Source organism: Cryptococcus neoformans, chromosome 3 (assembly GCF_000149245.1).
Source record: "Cryptococcus neoformans var. grubii H99 chromosome 3, complete sequence".
In the NCBI taxonomy this organism is placed as follows: domain Eukaryota; kingdom Fungi; phylum Basidiomycota; class Tremellomycetes; order Tremellales; family Cryptococcaceae; genus Cryptococcus; species Cryptococcus neoformans.
Window position 1 is genome coordinate 742,414 of NC_026747.1, and position 17,934 is coordinate 760,347.

Genomic DNA, 17,934 nt, shown 5'->3' on the forward strand with positions numbered 1-17,934 from the left:
TTACTTCGGTATGTTGTGCCTTTGCACTTTTAAAAAAGAAAATAGCGGACGAAAATGCCGCTTTGTGCCGGTAAATGCCTATATTCTCCGTCGTGGGAACTGGGAACCGTTCAATGGCCTTCGGCCCGAAGCGGCTTGAACGCATCTGGTGATTGCTATTTGTACCGACTATAGTCCGTCAATACACCCATCTTCGCCCCCGTATAAAATAACTCCGTTACTGCAGTTTCTATTTCCTAGACTGCTTTCTTGCCCAATATACTGGTTATCAGCTCTTACCAATAATGGCTCCCGCTCGTAAGTGCTTCGTCCTATAAATTTGTGAAAACTGGCAGTGCTAACTGACGGCATTACCACTTGAATACCACCTCCAGAGAAACACCTTCTCAACACTCCTCAGACCCTTGTGGTCGATTCACTTAAGGGCCTGGCCACTCTCAATCCCAATGTGAAACTTGACGAGGCCCAAAGAGGTGGGTAGAATAAGTTTATTCCATATACAGACTGTTGATCTTTTACTCAGTGATCTACACACCTCCGACTGAATCTAAAGTCGCTCTTCTCTCAGGCGGCGGCTCCGGTCATGAACCTGCCCATGCCGCATTTGTGGGGCCTGGACTGTTATCGGCAGCAATCTGTGGAAACATCTTTGCTTCTCCAAACGTCGCTCAGATCCGTCGAGGACTCGAGTTGGTGACTCGTGAAAAGGGTGGTCTTGTCGTAGTCATGAACTACACGGGTGACGCTTTGCACTTTGGCTTGGCTGCCGAGCAGCACAGGAGTGCAGGAAAACTTGGGGATGTTCGAGTCTTGATGGTTGGGGATGATGTAGCTGTTGGCAGGGAACAAGGAAGCATCGTTGGTAGACGGTGAGTCTCCGAATTGTTGCTACGATCAATCACCGGCTCACCAAAAGACTTAAGAGGGCTGGCCGGTACAATTCTGGTGTACAAAGTGGCTGCTGCTCTTTCCGATAAAGGTGCCGACCTTGACTCTGTAGAGAACATTGCCAAATATGTGGCTTCTCGGCTAGGCACTCTTGGTGTAGGCCTTGAACACTGTCATGTAAGTACATATCACATAAAAAAGGAACAGAAGCTCATTTACCGTAGGTCCCAGGAACTCGTGCTGGTAACTCCCACCTTGGAGCCAACGAAGTTGAAGTTGTATGTAATCCCATTTGCATTTGCCTCGTCCGCATATTCTCACATCCCACTCCAATCTAGGGCATGGGTATTCACAACGAAGCTGGCACTTACAAGCTTGACATGACGACTGCGTCTGAGCTGGTGGGAAAAATGCTCACTCAAATCACCGATACTACCGACAAAGACAAGTCGTTTGTGCCTTTCAAAGGAGATGGCTCTGATGAGGTGGTGTTGTTGGTGAACGACTTGGGAGCCATAAGTGAGCTTGAAATGGGTGGTCTCACAAATGAAGGTACGTTCATAGCTCTATCTTGTAGAGGTGGTTTGCTAAGAACAACAATTAGCTGTCAAGTGGCTTCAGTCAAGGAAGATCAAAGTTCGTCGAGTCCTTGCTGGCACTTACATGACATCTCTCAACATGCCTGGTTTCTCCCTTACTCTTCTTCTCCTCCCTCCTGCTTCCGAAAAAGCACCTTACTCCGCCGATGAGATCCTTGAGTACCTTGACACTCCGGCTAGTGCTCCAGGATGGAAGTGGCATGCGGGTAGGGAACCCGGAACGCTTGATGTGAAGGCTGAAGAGGCGTCTATCCCGGTGCAAAAAGACAACGCTGTTTTACCCTGTAAGTAATATGGCTGAAACCAAGACGTATACTGATTAGAGTACAGCCACTGATGCAAAAGGCTTCCTTGCTGCTATCGCTCGGGCGTGCAAGGCTCTTATTGCCGCCGAACCTGAACTCACTGAACAAGACCAGATCGCCGGAGATGGGGATGCAGGTCTCACTTTGGAGGCCGGCGCCAAGGGTGTGTTGAAGGCGATTGAGGAGGGCCGATTGAAGGGCGAGAATGTTGTGCAGGATGTCAAAGTTATTGCCGAAATCGTCGAGGAGGACATGGGCGGCACTTCGGGTGCCCTTTACTCGTAAGTTGCAGTAAAGCGAAGAAGGTCCGTAAGCTTATATAGTCTTAGTATATTCTTTGCGGGACTGGGTAAATCCTTGAGAGATGCTGCGACAGAGGGTGCCAAGAGCACGTCCCCTGAGGTTTGGAGCAAAGCTGCTGCTGAAGCCCTGGCCACTCTTTACAAATGTAAGTCCAGTGTTAGTACAGGCAATCTAGATGCTTACTACAAACCTTTCATAGACACTCGTGCCCGACCTCCTTCTCGAACCCTTGTTGACCCCCTTGACGCCTTCGTTGCCTCTTTGCCTTCAAAAGGACTTTCATCCGCAGCGGAAGACGCCCTTGCAGCAGCTGATAAGACCAAGGAGCTCGTGGCTAAGGCTGGTCGAGGAGCATATGTGAATCAGGAGGATTTGAAGAAGCGTGAAGTCCCGGACCCTGGGGCTTGGGGTATCTGGCGAATTTTGGATGGCTTGCGAGGGTTCGAGGCTTAAGAATAATGGAACGAACTTTTAGAAGGATAGTATGGTTAAACTCAATGCATCATGATGTATCCCAAAAATGTCTAGGGTTGGGCGGGAATGTGCTGGGATAATGAAAAAAAAGTTATCTATGCGGACATGTTTCAAAAAGCGTGATGACCTACATTGAAACCGGGTAAAGGTGGGAGACCCCACCTAGTAGGATCCCATTCCTCTAAATGGGTGAGGACTTCCTTCGCCCCGTATGTCTCTTCCGGGTTAAGCGCAAGTAATTCAGCATCAGGGACCCAGATGACTATTTATGATTGTATTTACATCAGATAACCACAAGATTGCCCCAATCACATCGACTCACCGTTCATCCCTGCCGCGATGCCGGCTAAGACACCTGGCCTGGCATCCTCAAACACCAATCCTCGACTTCTTTCGGCCTTTTGCTCTTCAGTACATTCGTCAGCAGTGCCCACGTCTCTTCCGAGAGAATGGGCGGCGGCAAGGAATATATCAGGGTTGGGTTTACCACGCTTGACTTCGGGAGAGTCCGCAGTGAGAATTGACGTTGGCGGGAAGAGAGAGAAGATATGGGGAAGATGTGTCTGCAACCGTCCAGTGTAAGTGTGGATTGGGCTGTTGATACGTGCCTAACTCACTGTTTTATGAATAAAGTTTGGCATAGTAGAGCCCGTAGCCAGTGCGATAGGGATTCCAGCGGCATGCTTTTATTCACATTAGCGGCCCCCGTGCCTATGCTCCATGTTGCTTCAGTACTCACCAAACCTTTGACCAATTCTGCAGCCCCTCTCATAGGCTCAACCCGCTTGAAGAGTTCTTCTCTCCTCTGCACACCCTCCGCGATGAATTCTTCGACGGTCAGTTTCTCCAGGATGTCGGGGAAATGCGAGAGAATGTACTCTGCAGCGATACGCTGGGGTTTGCCCATGACACCGGCTTTGATGTCCCAGGTCATTGTATGGCCATAGCGACTGAGAATTGCATCTTTGAAAACTTTTATTAATCGCTCTTATACGTGAAAGTGGATTGTGTCTTACTGGTCACCTCTGTGTAGATCCTCTGGACGCAAGCAAGTCAGTAAATGGAAGCCTACAGGGATGTTGTTGAGCGACATGACAAACCTCAGAGTCACTAGGATGGAACGCAAGATACCAGTGGTCAGTATGCTATGACGAGCAGCGCTTTGACAGCGAATTAAGCAGCTTACACTGGGCACACAAATGGATGAGCGAGAGGACATAAGCGAACTGTGCGTAAGGAATCACGTACTAAGAAGACCATCCATGTCGAAGATGGCATACTCGATTTGGGATGGGATACGCTGTGTGAGTTGGGCAGTCATTGTGGCAGTATATATGGCGAGCTAGGAGATGGCTGGACGATCGAAAGGGCTCGCGGGAGAGAAATAAAGAGGACGAGGTGGGCTGACAGATTTCGTTATTACAGCAGAAGAACCACAACCATCGGCTCCCACCGTTCACGGGGCCTCATGGGTTTGTATGATAATAAGTCTCCAACAATTATCAAGGGAAGACACTTGTCTCGGTATGCATAGATGCAGGCCCTTCAATTTAAAGGAAGGAATATATAGACACCACCGATACATGTACTGCTGGCGGCCGACAATAATTAATAAATTCTATGTATCTTGCTTGCCCCTTCAACATTTGGTAATAAGATAATATTACCTGGGTGCCCATCAAGCGCAATGGTATTTTTTATCGACTGGGATATCCAATTATAAAATACAAATATTTGTCTAACAAAACCAAAGGAAAGTAAAAAGGGAGAGGAATAGTCCGTAGTACGAGAACGTTTTGTTGCTACAAGTGAAAAGAAGGTTGCTTCTATAAAAAAACACGTCTCGCAAAAGACACATCGATTTCTAACAAATTATTGCCCGAAAGGGAGCTGATCATCGGCGACAAACTCTTCGACATTGACAGCGGTAACTGGCGTAGCTGGAATTGTAGATCCTCTCTTGACGCAGGATGTTCTGTCAGGAGAGACGACATAGCCGTCAAAGCATGAGTACACTTGGCATGAGCCATTCTCACAGCCGGTTGTACGAGCGTTTTCGATAAGAGCGCAATCTTGGCTGTTAAGGAAGCGTTGTATGAGTTAAAAATATACAGGAATGATTAAGATGATAAATTGAAACGCACCCAGAACCAAGTGCCAAGCAACCGCCACAAGAGTTCAATTCCGTTTCAAGCTCCACGCACTCGAAGCCAACCTTGAACCAGTCTGCGAGGGAATTGAGGCTCTTCTCCAGGGCCTCGACACTCGATGGAGAAACTTCATCGCCAGGGATGGGGCAAGCAACAGAGCCCCCTGGGCAAAGAAATGAAGAGTAGTCCTTCTTCTTCAAAGGCTCGATTTTTTTGGAGCGCTTGGTGGCACCCATACGACGGGAAGGTTGAGGAGCACGGGGTTGGAGTTTGGAGGGGGGATCTACGCCTGCAGGTGCAGCTGCGACGGGGAGGACGATAGAGAGGAGAGGGGCGGCGATGAGGAAGAGGAAGACCAGGCGGCGTACAGAGGGAGGAATAGAGAACATGATTAGGGCTGATGCTTGAGAGGGGCACGCGGGGAAGAGTGTTTTTGAGGACGTTTGGAAGATTGGGGTGTGTTTCACAACAACTGCCGGATTGAATACAGCAGGCAAACAACGCGCAAGGCGCAATTGATGGGTCCGAGGAGAACTGATCGATCGGGAGGGGAGCACGAAGGGTACTTTGAAGATGGCGCGTGTGGGCGTGGGTATTGAAACTAAAGAGTGTTGCGCGTTGGGCGTTGTGATGGAGATTGGTAGTAGAATGGATACAAGGAGGTTGAAGAAATGTTTAGAGGAGATGGTTTGGCGACTGGAGGGATGTGAGCGATATGAAATGGGAAGAAGCAACGCCTATTAGTGAATGAATCTCAGGGACCAACTGAGATTTTCAGTTCTCTTTGGGTCTCGACAAGTGCTTTAACGCGTCTTCACGCCGGACGCTGGGTTGTTGTTGTTATTGTTGTGTTGTTGCGGAATTGTGGAAGAGATAAAATGTCAACAAAGAGCGAGTGGGAACGATGTGTAGTGGGGACGGACGTCCCACCGCTCCTGCATATGTACATGATGACCGCCGCCCAGCTAGCCTCCAAGGATTTCCAGGAAAAAGCATTAGACCAGGTAAAGAACCTGCCATAAACCCCCCTAAAAATGCCACATCACCCATTGTTGTTCTCGCCCCACATGACAGATTTCCTGCCTTGGGCCCTTCGAGGAAATTCAGGAAAGCAAACTACAAGGTTTCCTTAGCGTCCGGCGTCATTTAATACGTTAAGGGCCTTATTTATGTAATTATTATCGGCATTAGATTGTTAAGGACTGTTCGGCAAAAAATTTAAATGGGTGGCTGGACGCCTTGCTTCTTTCTCAGCCGCTGACAAGACTTTCTAGGTACGACCCTGGATGGAGCCGGGTGTCGTCTGAAGAGATTTGTTTTGGTTTTGGCGGGGGCTTCAGACGTTTGTTTTTATATCACGTAACCCTCTCTTCCCCCGCCGGGAAACTTCAGGGGCTGGCGGGGTGCTGGAATTCGTGTGGGAATTCCCTGCTTCCGCTGGCACCAGTTGGCCAATGCTCAAGTTTGTTTGGACACTCCACTTATGGACGCCTTTGTTTTTTATTTTACGTAAGGCGGCGATGAGTCGAAATGTTGTCGTGGGGTGGAGGCGGTTCGAGTAACGACCGACGGATGACGGGCGGGGACGACAAGCCATGATAATATTCCGAGATTATCATCTTTTCTGCATACTCTTGCCTTCACATCCCTAACATCCCTACGACTGACACTTTTTCAATGGCACCTGCATCTTGGTACCCATCTTCCTGGAGGGAAAAACCCATCGCTCAGGTTAGTGCCCCAGAATCCAGTGACTCGACATGTGGGCCTTTTGTATGTAGTACTGAACGTATTCCTCCTCTCTCAGGATGTCGTCTATGAGGACAAGGCTCAGCTGGAAACCGTTCTCAACAAGCTTCGTCGCTTACCGCCTTTAGTTTCTCCTGTAGAGGTCAGTGTTTGTGGAGAAAACTCACCGACTCTGTTATCCAACATGCTGACTTGCGTGTGTCGTCGGGTTGACTTTTGACTTAGATTGATAGGCTTCGTGCTCAACTGGCTGATGTGGCGGCTGGCAAGGCGTTTCTACTTCAAGGCGGAGACTGCGCCGAGCTTTTTGACGACTGCTCTCAAGTGAGAATTCTGCCCTTTTTGACTGGTTTGCGTTTCTGCGTGGATTTAACTGATCATTTTTTTTTTCCAGGATCCCATCGAGCACAAGCTATCCCTCATCCTGTTAATGTCTCTCATCATCCTGCACGGATCACGTTTACCTGTGGTAAGGATTGCACGCATTGCAGGCCAGTATGCCAAACCGAGAAGTAAACCTACAGAGGTTGTCGAGTTCCGTACTAAAGATGGAAAGACGGAGAAGAAGGAGGTGATGAGTTTCAGAGGAGATAATGTCAATGGTTATGATCCTACCGATAGAGCCCCTGATCCCCAGCGACTTTTAGGGTGCGTCGTCTTTTCTCCGCGAAATGTACTACCCTAACTGACTATGGTCATGGTCTTTTTGTGGCAGATCTTATTTCCACTCCACCGCGACGCTCAACTACATCCGTACACTGCTTTCATCGGGCTTTGCTAATTTACATAATCCAGTTGACTGGTCGTTTTCCCATGTCCGGTCGCCAGAGCTTCAGCAAGCCTTCTCCTCGGTCATTGAGAGTTTGCAAGATAGTTTGGAGTTTATGAAGGTGGCCACGGGCGCTGTTGGAGGTGGTGAAAGGGGTGGTATGGAGACTGTTGATTTCTACACCAGGTAACTTGTTTTTCGTTTTCCCCAATTTATCAATCAGTTTTTGACTCATTAAACCACGATTCGTAGTCACGAAGCTCTGCTGTTAGAGTATGAGGAGGCTTTCACTCGCTCTTGGGACGACTCTACGGCCTCGTCTCCTCCAGCGACGGGTGACTCTACCCCGATACTCTCTCGATCAGCATCTCGTCTCCGTGAAGAAGCATCATCATCATCATCATCTTCCCCATACCCGCACTCTCCTGTCCGTCGTCCCAAATCACCCAAGAATTTGAGCGACTCGATCAACAGTCTGTCCATGTCTGCTGGTGATTTACGAAAAGACGAGGGGAAAAAGTGGTATAATACGTCGGCACATTTCATCTGGATTGGGGATAGGACGAGACAGTTGGATGGGGCGCATGTGGAGTACTTTAGAGGTATTGCGAATCCCATGTAAGTGGTTGTGTTTTTTTTTTTTGGGGGGGGGGGGGAGAGGAAAGTTGCCAATTGCTTAATTGTGAAATCAAACCCTCATATAGAGGTATCAAGATTGGTCCTACCATGGAGCCCGAGGAGATTGTTCGCATTCTTGACAGCAAGTCTAATAATCAAGCTTTGACAATTTTTTTGGCAACTAACTGGGCGGTCAATAAATTATTAGTTGTTAATCCCGACAAGATCCCGGGCAAGGTGACGCTTATCGGGCGATACGGTGCCGCCAAAGTCGATCAGTTCTTGCCCAAGCATATTGATGCCGTGTTGAGAACGGATCATCCAGTGGTGTGGCAGTGTGATGCCATGCATGGCAAGTGAGTAAAACGCATAATCGACGAGAAAACGCGGATTTTGACGCTTTAAAAAACGTGTAGCACCAAATCCTCTGTGCATGACCCTACCCTCAAAACTCGACATTTTGTAGACGTCGTTACCGAAATTACTCGAAGCATGGAAATCCATAAAGAAAAAAAGACGATTCTTGGTGGAGTGCATCTTGAATTGACAGGAGAGGTGAATGACGATGGGTATTCTGTTGTATGTCCCCTTTTTTGATGCTTTTTGTGCGAGGGCAAAAAGGGCTAAAAATAAATAAAAAAATAGACAGAGTGTATTGGTGGTTCGATGGAGTTGGAGGACAAGGACCTCTCGTTCAATTACAGAACCCATTGCGACCCGCGTCTGAATTATGAGCAGTCTCTAGGTGGGTTGAATTCGTTGGAAATTGGATCAAAAATGCTTATCGGCTGGACCTTGTTTCTGCAACTAGACGTCGCATTCTTGCTTGCCGACTATCTCAAGTCAAAGAGAAGAGGCGAAAGACCGCACGATATCTTGCTTTCAAGCTTGCGTGGCCGAACGAATTGATGCATGTCACATGGTTTATACAGTAGTCTATGCATCATGGTCTATATCATGGTCGGCCCTGTTTGTCGAGCTCTTCAATAACGAGTCGTGCGCCGTCAACGATAATCTCGTGCTCAACCTGTAGGAATATATTAGCGCTGTGCTACCCATTAGCATGTAAACTCGCCGAATGTATTCTCTCTTCCAAATCTTGCAGCGTGTCCTCGGGCTTGATTTCAACCTCCTTGACGAGCAGGGGCTCTCCCCTGTCCACTTCGGCGACGACCCTGTGGACCATGACACCGGTGCGTGTGACCTCGCCCTTTTGGAAAGCGTCCAAGGCTCTCTCGATAGCATGCGCGCCGTCAAATGCACCAGGCAGGGCTGGGTGGAGATTGATGATGGGCACGGGGAACGACTGGCTGGGCGGCGGCTGGGGAAGCTCGGGCGCGGGGACGTCGGGATGTGCCGTGTTGGAGGGAATGGGCTCTGTCTGGGTGGGCAGACTGCTGGGTGCGGGGGGAGGGAGTGCGGGTGCGGGCGGGGCGGCCTTCTTGCCGTCGAGGATATCAAGGAAGCGGTCTGAGAGGATGTGCATCCAGCCTGCGAGGACGACGATGTCGGGGCGGGTGTCGAGGACCTGCCTGGCGACTTCGGCGTCGTAGTCTTGGCGGGTGGCGCCGGGGTTGCGGGCGAGGAAGGTCTTGAGGGCGCAGACGGAGGCGGGGATGGGGGGGGAGTGGGTGCGGGCGCGGGTGAGGCCGTATGCGTTTGAGCGGGAGGAGATGACGGCGGTGACCGCGGCGGAGGGGAGCCGGGGCGTGCCCGCAGCGTCCAGCAGCGCCTGGAGGTTTGTGCCTGCGGGGGTTAGTGGGGGGGGGAGGGGGGCGAGGGGGGGGACTTGCCTGATCCCGAGATGAGGACTGTGATGCGGCGGGGGCGGGGCATCGNNNGCGCCACAAGCCCCCCCGCCCCGCCGCCATTACCTCTCCACCGCCCTCCTCCTCGGCGGCAGCGTCCTCGTCGTCGCCTACTACTATGACTCCAAGTCCCTCCTCCACGAGCACGTCGCCATGCCCCTTATGCGCCTCGCTGCAGACCCCGAGCAGGGCCACAGGCTTGCCGTCAGAGTCCTCGGCTGGGACAAGTGGGCCAGGCCGCGAGACATGGGTGTCGACGGAGACGAGCTGCAAGCAGAGGTAGGCTCGCTCTGGGACATGCTTGTCGCGGCTCAAACTGATATCGTGTACAGCTGTTCGGCATGCATCTGAAAAATCCCGTCGGCATCGCGGCTGGCTTTGACAAGGACGCGGAGGCCATCGATGGTCTCTTTGACCTCGGTTTCGGCTACGTCGAGGTCGGAAGCGTCACTCCCGAACCCCAGGTACGTGATGCCAACTAATTACCCCTACAATTTCTGACCCATGTAGCCTGGTAACCCTAAACCTCGATTTTTCCGTCTCGAAGAGGACGATGCGTGTATCAATCGATATGGATTCAACTCGCTCGGACACGGCCACGCCCTCGCCCGACTTCGTCTCCGTCTGGCCAAATTCGCTCACGACCATCCCTCCCTCTTCCCGTCCCCTTTGCCCGCAAACCTCGTCCCACCCGCCGGTTTGCCGAGATCATTGAGAGCAGGACAGCTGCTCGCAGTCAACTTGGGCAAGAACAAGGCCAGCGACGCAGATTCAAACGACGACTACATCCGAGGCGTCAGGACGCTCGGGCCCTATGCGGACGTGGTCGTGATCAACGTGTCAAGCCCGAATACCCCAGGCTTACGGGCTCTCCAGGGCAAGCAGCAGCTCGAGCGACTGCTGAACGACGTCGTCGATGAAAGGAACAAGATTGCGCACGGGACCGGCCTGCCCAAGATTGCAGTCAAAGTTGCATCAGATTTGAGCGAGGATGAGCTGGCAGATGTAGCGAGTGCGGTGAGGAGTAGCGGTGTCGAAGGCGTCATTGTTAGCAACACTACTATCCGAAGAAAAGAGCTCAATCTTATTTCCGGTACATGTCCCCATCTCTTAATTCTCTTTTTTTCTCAAGCTGACAGAATACCACAGGCAACCAAGACCAGATCGGCGGTCTCTCCGGCAAACCCCTCTTCCCCTACGCCCTCAACGCTCTCAAGACTCTCCGCCCGCTTCTCCCTCCGTCAATCCCCATCATCGGCTGTGGCGGTATCTCCTCCGGCTCAGACGCCCTCACCATGGCCAACGCCGGCGCCTCCATCGTCCAAGTCTACACCTCGTTCGGCTTCCGAGGTGTAGGTACCCCGCGCCTGATCAAAGATGAAATTACCGAGCGCCTCAAGGCCGAGCGCGAGGCCGAGGCCGAGGCCGGGGGCAAGGGCGGATCATGGAAGACTCACGTAGGCCGCGACTGGGTATCGTCAGGTCAACAGCCGATGGGATGGGACGAGAACCGTCTTCAACAGGAAAGCCAAGCGCTCGTCGAGGAGGCCAGGGGGCTCGCAGAGCTTTTGCGGCAATCGAATGATAAGGAAGAAACAGTCAAGCTCGTTGAGCAGGCTGAAAGGGCGTTGGGGATAGTGAAAGAAGAGGTGGCGCCTCTGCCTCCATCTTCGGCAGCAGCACCTGCTCCGGTTGAAGCTGCAGTCCCTTCACGAGACGGGTTTGTGATTGAGAGCGGCGGTGTCGGTGCGCCATCTATAGGAGAGGCATTGATCGCTGAGCCCGTGCCGCAAGTCGATCTCGCACCCATTGTAGTATTGGAAGAAAAGAAGACCAATGTCGACGAGAGGAGGGAGGGTGGTGAAAGGGATAATGAGTGGAAGCAAGCAGTCAAGACTGGGCCAAAGAGGTTAGTCTAGATGAGCACCGGGGGGTTTTGGATTCCAAGAAGAATATAAATCACAATTTTAAAATATGCATTGGGCATAAAATATACATTGTTAAAAAAAAAATAACTCTTTCTGATAACTATCTCCTTTCCAACCACTTTTTCGCCATTGTTGCCGCAAAAACGCCTGCCGCACCAATACCAATCACACCCCCGACCCACCCAGTATAACCCACCACATCCTTCTGCCACCTCTCCTTCCTCAGCGCTTCCGAATAACCTACATCCGGCCTAAAAGTCACCATCTCATACAGACTCGTCCATCCTCGTACTCTCTTGGTGGGGAACGGCTCCGTCAGAGACAAGGTCGCTTGAGGTGCAGATCGGAACAAGGTGGTGAACATCTTGTCGACCTGACGACGGAGATGGTGGAGTGGAGAAAGCACGTGCGAGCGCATTTCAGTGCTAAGCAAAGTTTTAGCTACCAATTAAAAATAAATAAAAAAAGGACATACTAGTTTTGCAAGGCCAGTTCGCAAATCGCCTTCAAGTCGCCTTGCCTTTCATCAGAATACGCCTTTAGAGCCAATTCCAGCTCGGGATCCGTTTCGCCAAGCGCAAGTGTGGTTGTAGACGAGATGTGGTGTCGCTCAAGGATAGAGCTGAGCACCCGAACGTCTTCAAGACCGCAGTTGAGTCCTTGTCCATAGAAACTATATTATTAAAAAAAAAAAAAAGACACGTAAACAAGGTGCTCTAAATCAGCAAAAAAGTTTTGGATATCTGTCGAGAGACTTATGTGGAACGTTTACGCACGGAACCATACTGTGGGATGCATCGCCCAGAAGGATGGCGTGGGATGACCATGCGGAGGGTGTACACTGAAAAAAAAGAATGTCATTTTTTTGGTCAGTCAAAACCTTGCCCTGTATATAATAACAAAAAGATTATACTTGCATTGATAGTGACCAGGTTACCTCTTGGATTTTTTTCAAAATCATCAAGAAGCACTTTTTCACCTACAATGTCCACTGCGGAAGGGAAATGTTCTCTGAAAAAAGTCGCGGCAGATTCACGAGTGTTGAGTAACTCGAGAGAAGAAAACGGAATGAATAAAGTCAGAGTGAAGGAACCATCCTAAATAAAAAAAAATAAAAAAATTGAATTAGTGTGTTTTGATCAACTATGCAAAGGAGAGAGGACAAAAAACGCATACTTTATTGGGAAGACCGATAAGCATGAAAGCATGGCGAGGCCAGATGTGTAAATGGTTTTTATCCATAGCATAGCCACCCGGGAAATCCGGGTTGGAAGGCATATGGAGCTCAATGTAGGCATGTGGAATGAAGCTTTGTGAAAAGTCAATCCTGAGCAGTGTGTTTAGTCTTTCTTATAGTGTGGGATACCGGTAACTTGATTATACTAACCGTTCTGCACGCATCATTGCAGTTCTGACTTTAGACCAGCTGCCATCACATCCAATGACCAGATCAAACGCCGTCCCGTCGTCTTCATCCTCTGTGCTCTCCTTTTTATCCTTTCCACTTTCTTCACCAGGTAGTAAAGTCGCTTCTTGTTTATGAGACGCATAAGCAACACGGTTCTTGAAATCTATGTGCTTGAGCTTGGTGTTGAACCTGAGTTTGATTGTTTCGGGAAGCGATTGAACCAGTCGCTGATTGAGAATTGGACGACTGATCGAGTTGATAGACTACTTCATCTATCAGCCAATGCATTCCCATCTCCCCATCGTCAACAGACAGACAGACCTGGCCACCGATTGGATCATAAAGTTGACTCTCTTGCTTCCCATCTGTGTGGTGGATCATCCGTCCCTTCATCGGTATCGCTTCCTCCAGAAAGTTCTCGGCGATCGAGGGATCAACACTTCGTAGTGCTTCGAGACCTCGCGACGATATAGCGAGATTGATAGAACGGAGATTACTCGGAGCAGCATCTTGACCTCGAGGATCTATAGTCATCATTGGCCTATATTTCAGTACTCTAGATAAAAGTCTGACTGACCATCGCGAGATTCCCAGACCTCCACTTCCCAGCCACGACGATGGAGGCTCAGCGCCGTCAGAGCACCGACAGGACCAGCACCAACAACGAGAACTTTGCGAGCCCGTGATTGTGGCATAATTATTTGAGAGCACAAGTAAGAGTGAGGTTGAGTGGAAGTTCTGTTAGTTGTCCAGTTGGCGTATACAGTATCTGTATAGCAGTTGCAGAAATAAAAGAATAACGAGGAAAAAAAACCCCAACAACGAACACACACAAGTTTATCAGTCGTACGTATTTATCGTCATCGGAATGGTCGAGCGCGACTCAGAGTAATCGAAGTGCCCCAAGACTGAGCAGATCGTAATAGATAGTCGCGCAGCCGACGGATCAACCAGTTAGCTGCTGGAATTAATCAGCCGACTAACGTTCTGCATGCAGTAATGTTGATGCATCAATAGAAACGTGCCTATGCTTGCCCTTCCCTTGGCTTACACAGCTCACGGATCCCATCCAAGCTTTCTCTCGCGCCGGTGCGGATAAAATGCCCTTGCAGACTAGCCATGCTAACTACCTTCCCATGAGCCCGCTCATCTTCTACAATGCGTTGCACCGAGTTGCCTAAAGATTCTACTTCCTCGTCATCTAGCGGGAGCTCTCCTTCCCTCAACACTCTGCCTTTTGTGCCATCCTCATTGACTGAATTGCCATAAAACTTGACAAACAGTCGTTTGGCTTGTTCACCAGCAGCATCATCCAAAAGTTGTTGAATGTCAACTCGACCTGGTCGAATAAGTGCCGGATCAAGGCGATCGTAATGATTGGTAGTCATGAAAATGATCCGCTCTTCCGATGATGCGACACCGTCAAGAGCATTTAAAAGGCCGGAGAAGGTGACAGAAGATTTATAGCTTGAGAGTTGTAAGATACCATCGCGGCGTATGATGCGTAAACTCACTCACCCGTCCTCGCTCGTTTGTATGCGTCTATTAAAAGCCGAATCAATGTCCTCTAGCAGCACAAAACTCCGCTCTGGTACCAGACCCAGCAAATGATTAAGTTTATCATCCGTAAGACCCCTCTCGCTAAGATTCATGAGACAGATATTGTAGTTCAAGGACCCTGCAAGAGCCTGGATGAACGATGTTTTACCAGATCCCGGAGGCCCATGTAAGAGATATCCTCTTCGGTAGGGGATACCTAGGCAAGCGATTAGACGGAGAGAATTATCAGGAATCGGATACACCTACCTCTTTCCGCGTACCATTTCCCTCGACCTAAAAAGCCCTTCAGATCGGATTCGATCTCTTCGGCAATTCCTTTACCCAGGACTACACTGCCCATTTCCCTTCTTCTCCTTGGTTTGCCGAATGGACGCCACTCGACACCCCACGCGGTATAAACAACAGTCTTACCCTCAGTCGAAGCCTCAGCAAGGGTTCGCGCCTCCTCAAGGAGAGATGAAAAGAGGTCTCGCGAAGTTGAAAGTGTTGTCAGGGTCAATGTCTCCCAAGGTGTTCCAGAGTGCAGGTCCATGAGTTTAGAGTCTCGTTCGCGTTTTACCTGATGTATGTATACGTCAGTAATCTGACATCTTTATGCCCTTCACTGGATGTTCACATACTTGAAACCAGGCGCCTCCATATTTGAAGTAATGTGTACCCGGCCCTGGCACTAAATTGAAAATGGCTTCGCTGGCCCCATTTTCGTGCTGTTTGTAGCTTGTTTCCACAGCTAGCTCGTGACTTCTCATGCCTTGACCCCAACCAAACAGACCGGGTGGTTTAGCATTTCCTCTGGTCTGGGCTGCTGACTGATGGGCCATCCACTCGAGGAACCATGGGTATGACCGATCTTTGGAAGGGATTTCAAGTGTCACCAACATTCTTCGTTGAGCCATGGTAGCTCCGAGTGTTATAGAACGACGCAATGCTGTCAGGACTACACCAATGCCCTTTGTGTCCGAATAGAATCAGTGGGAATTTGTATTACATCTAATTCCGAGCCTACCATAAGTCCAGCACCTGCCGAAAAGTAAGGACTGTTATTGGGCGTCAGAATGGAGGCCGACTTTAGCTCACTGACACTCACTTATCGGCCATCATCTTGGATATTAATGACTCTCCCCCAGACGAGCCGCTTGAGGGTAAGGTAGCTTCCCCAGTTGAGCTACTGGCATTTTCAAGGGTGACAGCATCCCCATCTGTCGGTACCGGTGTAGGGGTCGAGGGCCCGGCTTCTGAGGCAGGGTTATGGCTAGTCCGCTGAGGTAAGGGTGATCTGAACATCGTGAAATGTCACACTATTTGAAAGTATGCTGTATCGGTAATTATGTTGGTGACTTCACTGCAGTACGATTCGCGACGGCGAAGTATTTATAATTATGTAGCGGTAGTTAGAACACGTCTCATTTCAAGCTTCTTGACATCCGAACTTTCATCATGTCCTTCGTCACGTGACTGTTAATAACCATCAAGCTGCTTGCTGTTCCGAAAGTCAGCGCGAACTGCACCGGCGACGAACAGAGCGAGCAAAGAATGTATACATTTGACATTAGATGCTTGCAGTATCTCCTAAAGTTCAAAACTCCATTCGGTCAGCCTCTTTAGGTTAACATCCTTCCACTATGAGCCAGTCCAAACCCCCCAGTCCCCCACTCAATATTCCTTCCGGCAACAGTCCGATCACCCCCGATCCTGAGCCTTTGAAACCGGATGAGACTTTAAGTGGAGACAGATTTCATGACTTCAAGGCCGCATTGCGCGTACGTCAACTTTTTGGCGCTTTCTATCTCTAGAAAGGGACGTCGCTTAGCTGAACATCATGATGTTTAGCGGATAAATCCCAAGCAAGATCTCGAGAACATCGGTAAAATACCTTGTGCTAGAAACAGTCTACTGTACGGGATAGCAGGTGGTGTCGGTGTTGGTGCTGTGCGATTTCTCGGATCACGGAGTAAGTTAAGGATTCATACCCAACTGAGATATTGCTAATACCTCGTGATGTACCAGAACCCTGGTTGGCAGCCAACTGGGCTGTTGGTTGCTTTATTGCAATTTCTGTCTTTCAATGGTATCCTCAACCGTTTCGACTTCATTATTTTTGCTGACAATGGTGTCGGCAGGGAGACTTGCAACAGAGCTAGACGGAAAGAGCTTGCGCAAATGCGCGTTATCCAGGAGCGCTATCCACATCGGCATGTGTCCAAACTTCAGAAGAACAATCAAAATTCTGAAGCTGGGCAGGGCGAGCAACGACCTTCATGAGGCGCAAAATGTTATGCATGATCACAGTCACCACATCTCAATAATTCCTCTCAGACTACTGCCCTTTCTTCAGCGATATCGATTTGTGCTGTGGAAGACATGCGGCCGGTTCGCTCCGCACAGGTCACAGTAATGAAAATTGTGGACACTTAGACATGTTGGCACTTTCCGCCCCATCGTTCTGATCACTCAAAGAGTCAGTCAAAATGTTGACGAAAGCTATGTAACTTAGACTGGAACATAAGCTACAGTATCGCGGAACAGGACCTAATGCTGAGGCCCACATGATCCCACATAACCCGTAATGCCATTCACTGTGTAGGCAGGGCATTAGTAGTAGGACGCTTTGTCACAAGGTTTGTCTGGGCGCGACTATGGCAAATTGAGCCAATAATAGTGTTAAAAACCAGCGCGAGAAGGCCCTTCAAGCAAGCATTCAGTAAAGTCTGCACAATAAACGACACAGCGACACAAGCCAGAGCGATCGAACGTGAGACGCGTGAAAATTCCAACAATGGAGGGCAGTGGTAGCAACAAGAAATATACGACATTATCGATGCTCAAAATAGGGATGAGGCATACACTATTTTATGGATTTCTGCATTCACTGTGTCATCATACATACTGTGGATCATTAATTGCCAGTCAATGGCTGCTAAGTAGCAAAAGTAACTTTAGTGACCATACGTATTTACTGCTACCTATTGATAATAATGAATAGCGAGAACGACTGATGACGCACACCGACATTCGTATTCAACAACATCTATATCCCACAAAAAATCAGCAGAATGCGTACGGTGTACGGACGTATGTATGTAAGAAGTATATGCTTCATTCTACTACTTGCTTGTACTGTCATTCAGCTGCTATCATGAGTATTGATTTTATATCAAATTAAATGGCTGCGGCTCGATTTTTTGAGTCTCACTTCAAAAACCAAAAACCATTCAGAAAACGGGAACATAAAAATTCGCAATAAATTGAAAACTTTGCATATTCACAATAACTTAGGATTCGCCACTTACCGAAGGATGATGCGATTAATTAACCGTTTCCGATGACCGCCGATAATACGATACACGAGCTATGAGGCTATCATCGGCGATCTCA

At 49.4% G+C, this 17,934-nt stretch overlaps 9 protein-coding genes and 2 non-coding genes; 4 read left to right on the plus strand and 7 right to left on the minus strand.

Moving 5' to 3' along the window:
* Positions 1 to 22: 22 nt before the first annotated feature.
* On the minus strand, positions 23 to 2,379 carry CNAG_12267. The gene is made up of 6 exons (XR_001045595.1): positions 2,286 to 2,379; positions 1,552 to 2,230; positions 1,433 to 1,475; positions 1,108 to 1,365; positions 911 to 1,050; positions 23 to 832 (listed from the first exon to the last, which is right to left on the minus strand). It is a non-coding gene; the product is annotated as a hypothetical RNA (non-coding RNA).
* Positions 50 to 2,625, plus strand: CNAG_02799 (dihydroxyacetone kinase). The gene is made up of 10 exons (XM_012192751.1): positions 50 to 297; positions 375 to 473; positions 524 to 869; positions 924 to 1,065; positions 1,113 to 1,166; positions 1,227 to 1,440; positions 1,493 to 1,771; positions 1,818 to 2,073; positions 2,122 to 2,240; positions 2,295 to 2,625. Exons 1-10 carry the CDS (start codon positions 285 to 287, stop codon positions 2,546 to 2,548), a joined length of 1,776 nt encoding a protein of 591 aa, XP_012048141.1. The 5' UTR covers positions 50 to 284; the 3' UTR covers positions 2,549 to 2,625.
* Positions 2,574 to 3,890, minus strand: CNAG_02798 (hypothetical protein; the record flags this gene model as incomplete). XM_012192505.1 has 9 exons in its annotated part: positions 2,574 to 2,640; positions 2,701 to 2,831; positions 2,892 to 3,132; positions 3,187 to 3,252; positions 3,309 to 3,532; positions 3,586 to 3,607; positions 3,670 to 3,679; position 3,756; positions 3,818 to 3,890. 9 exons carry the CDS (start codon positions 3,888 to 3,890, stop codon positions 2,620 to 2,622), a joined length of 789 nt encoding a protein of 262 aa, XP_012047895.1. The 3' UTR covers positions 2,574 to 2,619.
* Positions 3,891 to 4,071: 181 nt separating this feature from the next.
* Positions 4,072 to 5,848, minus strand: CNAG_02797 (hypothetical protein). XM_012192750.1 has 2 exons: positions 4,714 to 5,848; positions 4,072 to 4,646 (listed from the first exon to the last, which is right to left on the minus strand). The coding sequence occupies exons 1-2, from the start codon at positions 5,106 to 5,108 to the stop codon at positions 4,442 to 4,444; spliced, it is 600 nt and encodes a 199-aa protein (XP_012048140.1). The 5' UTR covers positions 5,109 to 5,848; the 3' UTR covers positions 4,072 to 4,441.
* Positions 5,849 to 5,923: 75 nt separating this feature from the next.
* On the plus strand, positions 5,924 to 9,600 carry CNAG_02796 (3-deoxy-7-phosphoheptulonate synthase). XM_012192506.1 has 11 exons: positions 5,924 to 6,450; positions 6,527 to 6,610; positions 6,694 to 6,792; positions 6,863 to 7,116; positions 7,184 to 7,423; positions 7,490 to 7,855; positions 7,942 to 7,997; positions 8,064 to 8,211; positions 8,272 to 8,434; positions 8,501 to 8,600; positions 8,667 to 9,600. Exons 1-11 carry the CDS (start codon positions 6,397 to 6,399, stop codon positions 8,762 to 8,764), a joined length of 1,662 nt encoding a protein of 553 aa, XP_012047896.1. The 5' UTR covers positions 5,924 to 6,396; the 3' UTR covers positions 8,765 to 9,600.
* On the minus strand, positions 8,281 to 9,726 carry CNAG_02795 (phosphoribosylglycinamide formyltransferase). XM_012192507.1 has 3 exons: positions 9,649 to 9,726; positions 8,931 to 9,601; positions 8,281 to 8,882 (listed from the first exon to the last, which is right to left on the minus strand). The coding sequence occupies exons 1-3, from the start codon at positions 9,689 to 9,691 to the stop codon at positions 8,811 to 8,813; spliced, it is 786 nt and encodes a 261-aa protein (XP_012047897.1). The 5' UTR covers positions 9,692 to 9,726; the 3' UTR covers positions 8,281 to 8,810.
* Positions 9,705 to 12,076, plus strand: CNAG_02794 (dihydroorotate dehydrogenase (fumarate)). XM_012192749.1 has 4 exons: positions 9,705 to 9,942; positions 9,996 to 10,127; positions 10,174 to 10,756; positions 10,813 to 12,076. Exons 1-4 carry the CDS (start codon positions 9,817 to 9,819, stop codon positions 11,580 to 11,582), a joined length of 1,611 nt encoding a protein of 536 aa, XP_012048139.1. The 5' UTR covers positions 9,705 to 9,816; the 3' UTR covers positions 11,583 to 12,076.
* On the minus strand, positions 11,636 to 13,888 carry CNAG_02793 (kynurenine 3-monooxygenase). XM_012192748.1 has 8 exons: positions 13,577 to 13,888; positions 13,321 to 13,523; positions 12,979 to 13,262; positions 12,768 to 12,918; positions 12,509 to 12,688; positions 12,368 to 12,432; positions 12,067 to 12,264; positions 11,636 to 12,016 (listed from the first exon to the last, which is right to left on the minus strand). The coding sequence occupies exons 1-8, from the start codon at positions 13,692 to 13,694 to the stop codon at positions 11,692 to 11,694; spliced, it is 1,524 nt and encodes a 507-aa protein (XP_012048138.1). The 5' UTR covers positions 13,695 to 13,888; the 3' UTR covers positions 11,636 to 11,691.
* Positions 13,889 to 13,974: 86 nt separating this feature from the next.
* Positions 13,975 to 15,942, minus strand: CNAG_02792 (mitochondrial chaperone BCS1). XM_012192747.1 has 6 exons: positions 15,647 to 15,942; positions 15,566 to 15,596; positions 15,180 to 15,509; positions 14,806 to 15,118; positions 14,518 to 14,755; positions 13,975 to 14,466 (listed from the first exon to the last, which is right to left on the minus strand). The coding sequence occupies exons 1-6, from the start codon at positions 15,841 to 15,843 to the stop codon at positions 14,025 to 14,027; spliced, it is 1,551 nt and encodes a 516-aa protein (XP_012048137.1). The 5' UTR covers positions 15,844 to 15,942; the 3' UTR covers positions 13,975 to 14,024.
* A 161-nt stretch (positions 15,943 to 16,103) lies between these two features.
* CNAG_02791 (hypothetical protein) lies at positions 16,104 to 17,618 on the plus strand. XM_012192508.1 has 4 exons: positions 16,104 to 16,319; positions 16,390 to 16,510; positions 16,567 to 16,627; positions 16,680 to 17,618. Exons 1-4 carry the CDS (start codon positions 16,182 to 16,184, stop codon positions 16,819 to 16,821), a joined length of 462 nt encoding a protein of 153 aa, XP_012047898.1. The 5' UTR covers positions 16,104 to 16,181; the 3' UTR covers positions 16,822 to 17,618.
* On the minus strand, positions 17,403 to 17,653 carry CNAG_12268. XR_001045596.1 has 1 exon: positions 17,403 to 17,653. It is a non-coding gene; the product is annotated as a hypothetical RNA (non-coding RNA).
* Between the last annotated feature and the right edge of the window lie 281 nt (positions 17,654 to 17,934).

What these genes read in the sequence shown, in the direction of transcription:
- CNAG_02799 (XM_012192751.1), top strand. An exon ending in GGGTGGTCTCACAAATGAAG is followed by an intron (nt 1,441 to 1,492) that starts GTACGTTCATAG and finishes AACAACAATTAG; the next exon opens with CTGTCAAGTGGCTTCAGTCA. An exon ending in AGACAACGCTGTTTTACCCT is followed by an intron (nt 1,772 to 1,817) that starts GTAAGTAATATG and finishes ATTAGAGTACAG; the next exon opens with CCACTGATGCAAAAGGCTTC.
- CNAG_02797 (XM_012192750.1), bottom strand. Translation starts at nt 5,108, where the DNA reads ATGTTCTCTATTCCTCCCTCTGTACGCCGCCTGGTCTTCCTCTTCCTC. An exon ending in TGCTTGGCACTTGGTTCTGG is followed by an intron (nt 4,647 to 4,713) that starts GTGCGTTTCAAT and finishes CTTCCTTAACAG; the next exon opens with CCAAGATTGCGCTCTTATCG.
- CNAG_02796 (XM_012192506.1), top strand. Translation starts at nt 6,397, where the DNA reads ATGGCACCTGCATCTTGGTACCCATCTTCCTGGAGGGAAAAACCCATC. An exon ending in ACTGTTGATTTCTACACCAG is followed by an intron (nt 7,424 to 7,489) that starts GTAACTTGTTTT and finishes CACGATTCGTAG; the next exon opens with TCACGAAGCTCTGCTGTTAG. An exon ending in AGAGGTATTGCGAATCCCAT is followed by an intron (nt 7,856 to 7,941) that starts GTAAGTGGTTGT and finishes ACCCTCATATAG; the next exon opens with AGGTATCAAGATTGGTCCTA.
- CNAG_02795 (XM_012192507.1), bottom strand. Translation starts at nt 9,691, where the DNA reads ATGCCCCGCCCCCGCCGCATCACAGTCCTCATCTCGGGATCAG. An exon ending in AGTCCTCATCTCGGGATCAG is followed by an intron (nt 9,602 to 9,648) that starts GCAAGTCCCCCC and finishes TAACCCCCGCAG; the next exon opens with GCACAAACCTCCAGGCGCTG. An exon ending in TGGAAGAGAGAATACATTCG is followed by an intron (nt 8,883 to 8,930) that starts GCGAGTTTACAT and finishes ATATTCCTACAG; the next exon opens with GTTGAGCACGAGATTATCGT.
- CNAG_02794 (XM_012192749.1), top strand. Translation starts at nt 9,817, where the DNA reads ATGCCCCTTATGCGCCTCGCTGCAGACCCCGAGCAGGGCCACAGGCTT. An exon ending in GAGACGAGCTGCAAGCAGAG is followed by an intron (nt 9,943 to 9,995) that starts GTAGGCTCGCTC and finishes TATCGTGTACAG; the next exon opens with CTGTTCGGCATGCATCTGAA. An exon ending in AGAGCTCAATCTTATTTCCG is followed by an intron (nt 10,757 to 10,812) that starts GTACATGTCCCC and finishes AGAATACCACAG; the next exon opens with GCAACCAAGACCAGATCGGC.
- CNAG_02793 (XM_012192748.1), bottom strand. Translation starts at nt 13,694, where the DNA reads ATGCCACAATCACGGGCTCGCAAAGTTCTCGTTGTTGGTGCTGGTCCT. An exon ending in ATGATCCAATCGGTGGCCAG is followed by an intron (nt 13,263 to 13,320) that starts GTCTGTCTGTCT and finishes TAGATGAAGTAG; the next exon opens with TCTATCAACTCGATCAGTCG. An exon ending in TTATCGGTCTTCCCAATAAA is followed by an intron (nt 12,689 to 12,767) that starts GTATGCGTTTTT and finishes TTTTTTATTTAG; the next exon opens with GATGGTTCCTTCACTCTGAC.
- CNAG_02792 (XM_012192747.1), bottom strand. Translation starts at nt 15,843, where the DNA reads ATGTTCAGATCACCCTTACCTCAGCGGACTAGCCATAACCCTGCCTCA. An exon ending in TCCAAGATGATGGCCGATAA is followed by an intron (nt 15,597 to 15,646) that starts GTGAGTGTCAGT and finishes GCCCAATAACAG; the next exon opens with TCCTTACTTTTCGGCAGGTG. An exon ending in ATACAAACGAGCGAGGACGG is followed by an intron (nt 14,467 to 14,517) that starts GTGAGTGAGTTT and finishes ACAACTCTCAAG; the next exon opens with CTATAAATCTTCTGTCACCT.
- CNAG_02791 (XM_012192508.1), top strand. Translation starts at nt 16,182, where the DNA reads ATGAGCCAGTCCAAACCCCCCAGTCCCCCACTCAATATTCCTTCCGGC. An exon ending in GCGATTTCTCGGATCACGGA is followed by an intron (nt 16,511 to 16,566) that starts GTAAGTTAAGGA and finishes GTGATGTACCAG; the next exon opens with AACCCTGGTTGGCAGCCAAC. An exon ending in GCAATTTCTGTCTTTCAATG is followed by an intron (nt 16,628 to 16,679) that starts GTATCCTCAACC and finishes TGGTGTCGGCAG; the next exon opens with GGAGACTTGCAACAGAGCTA.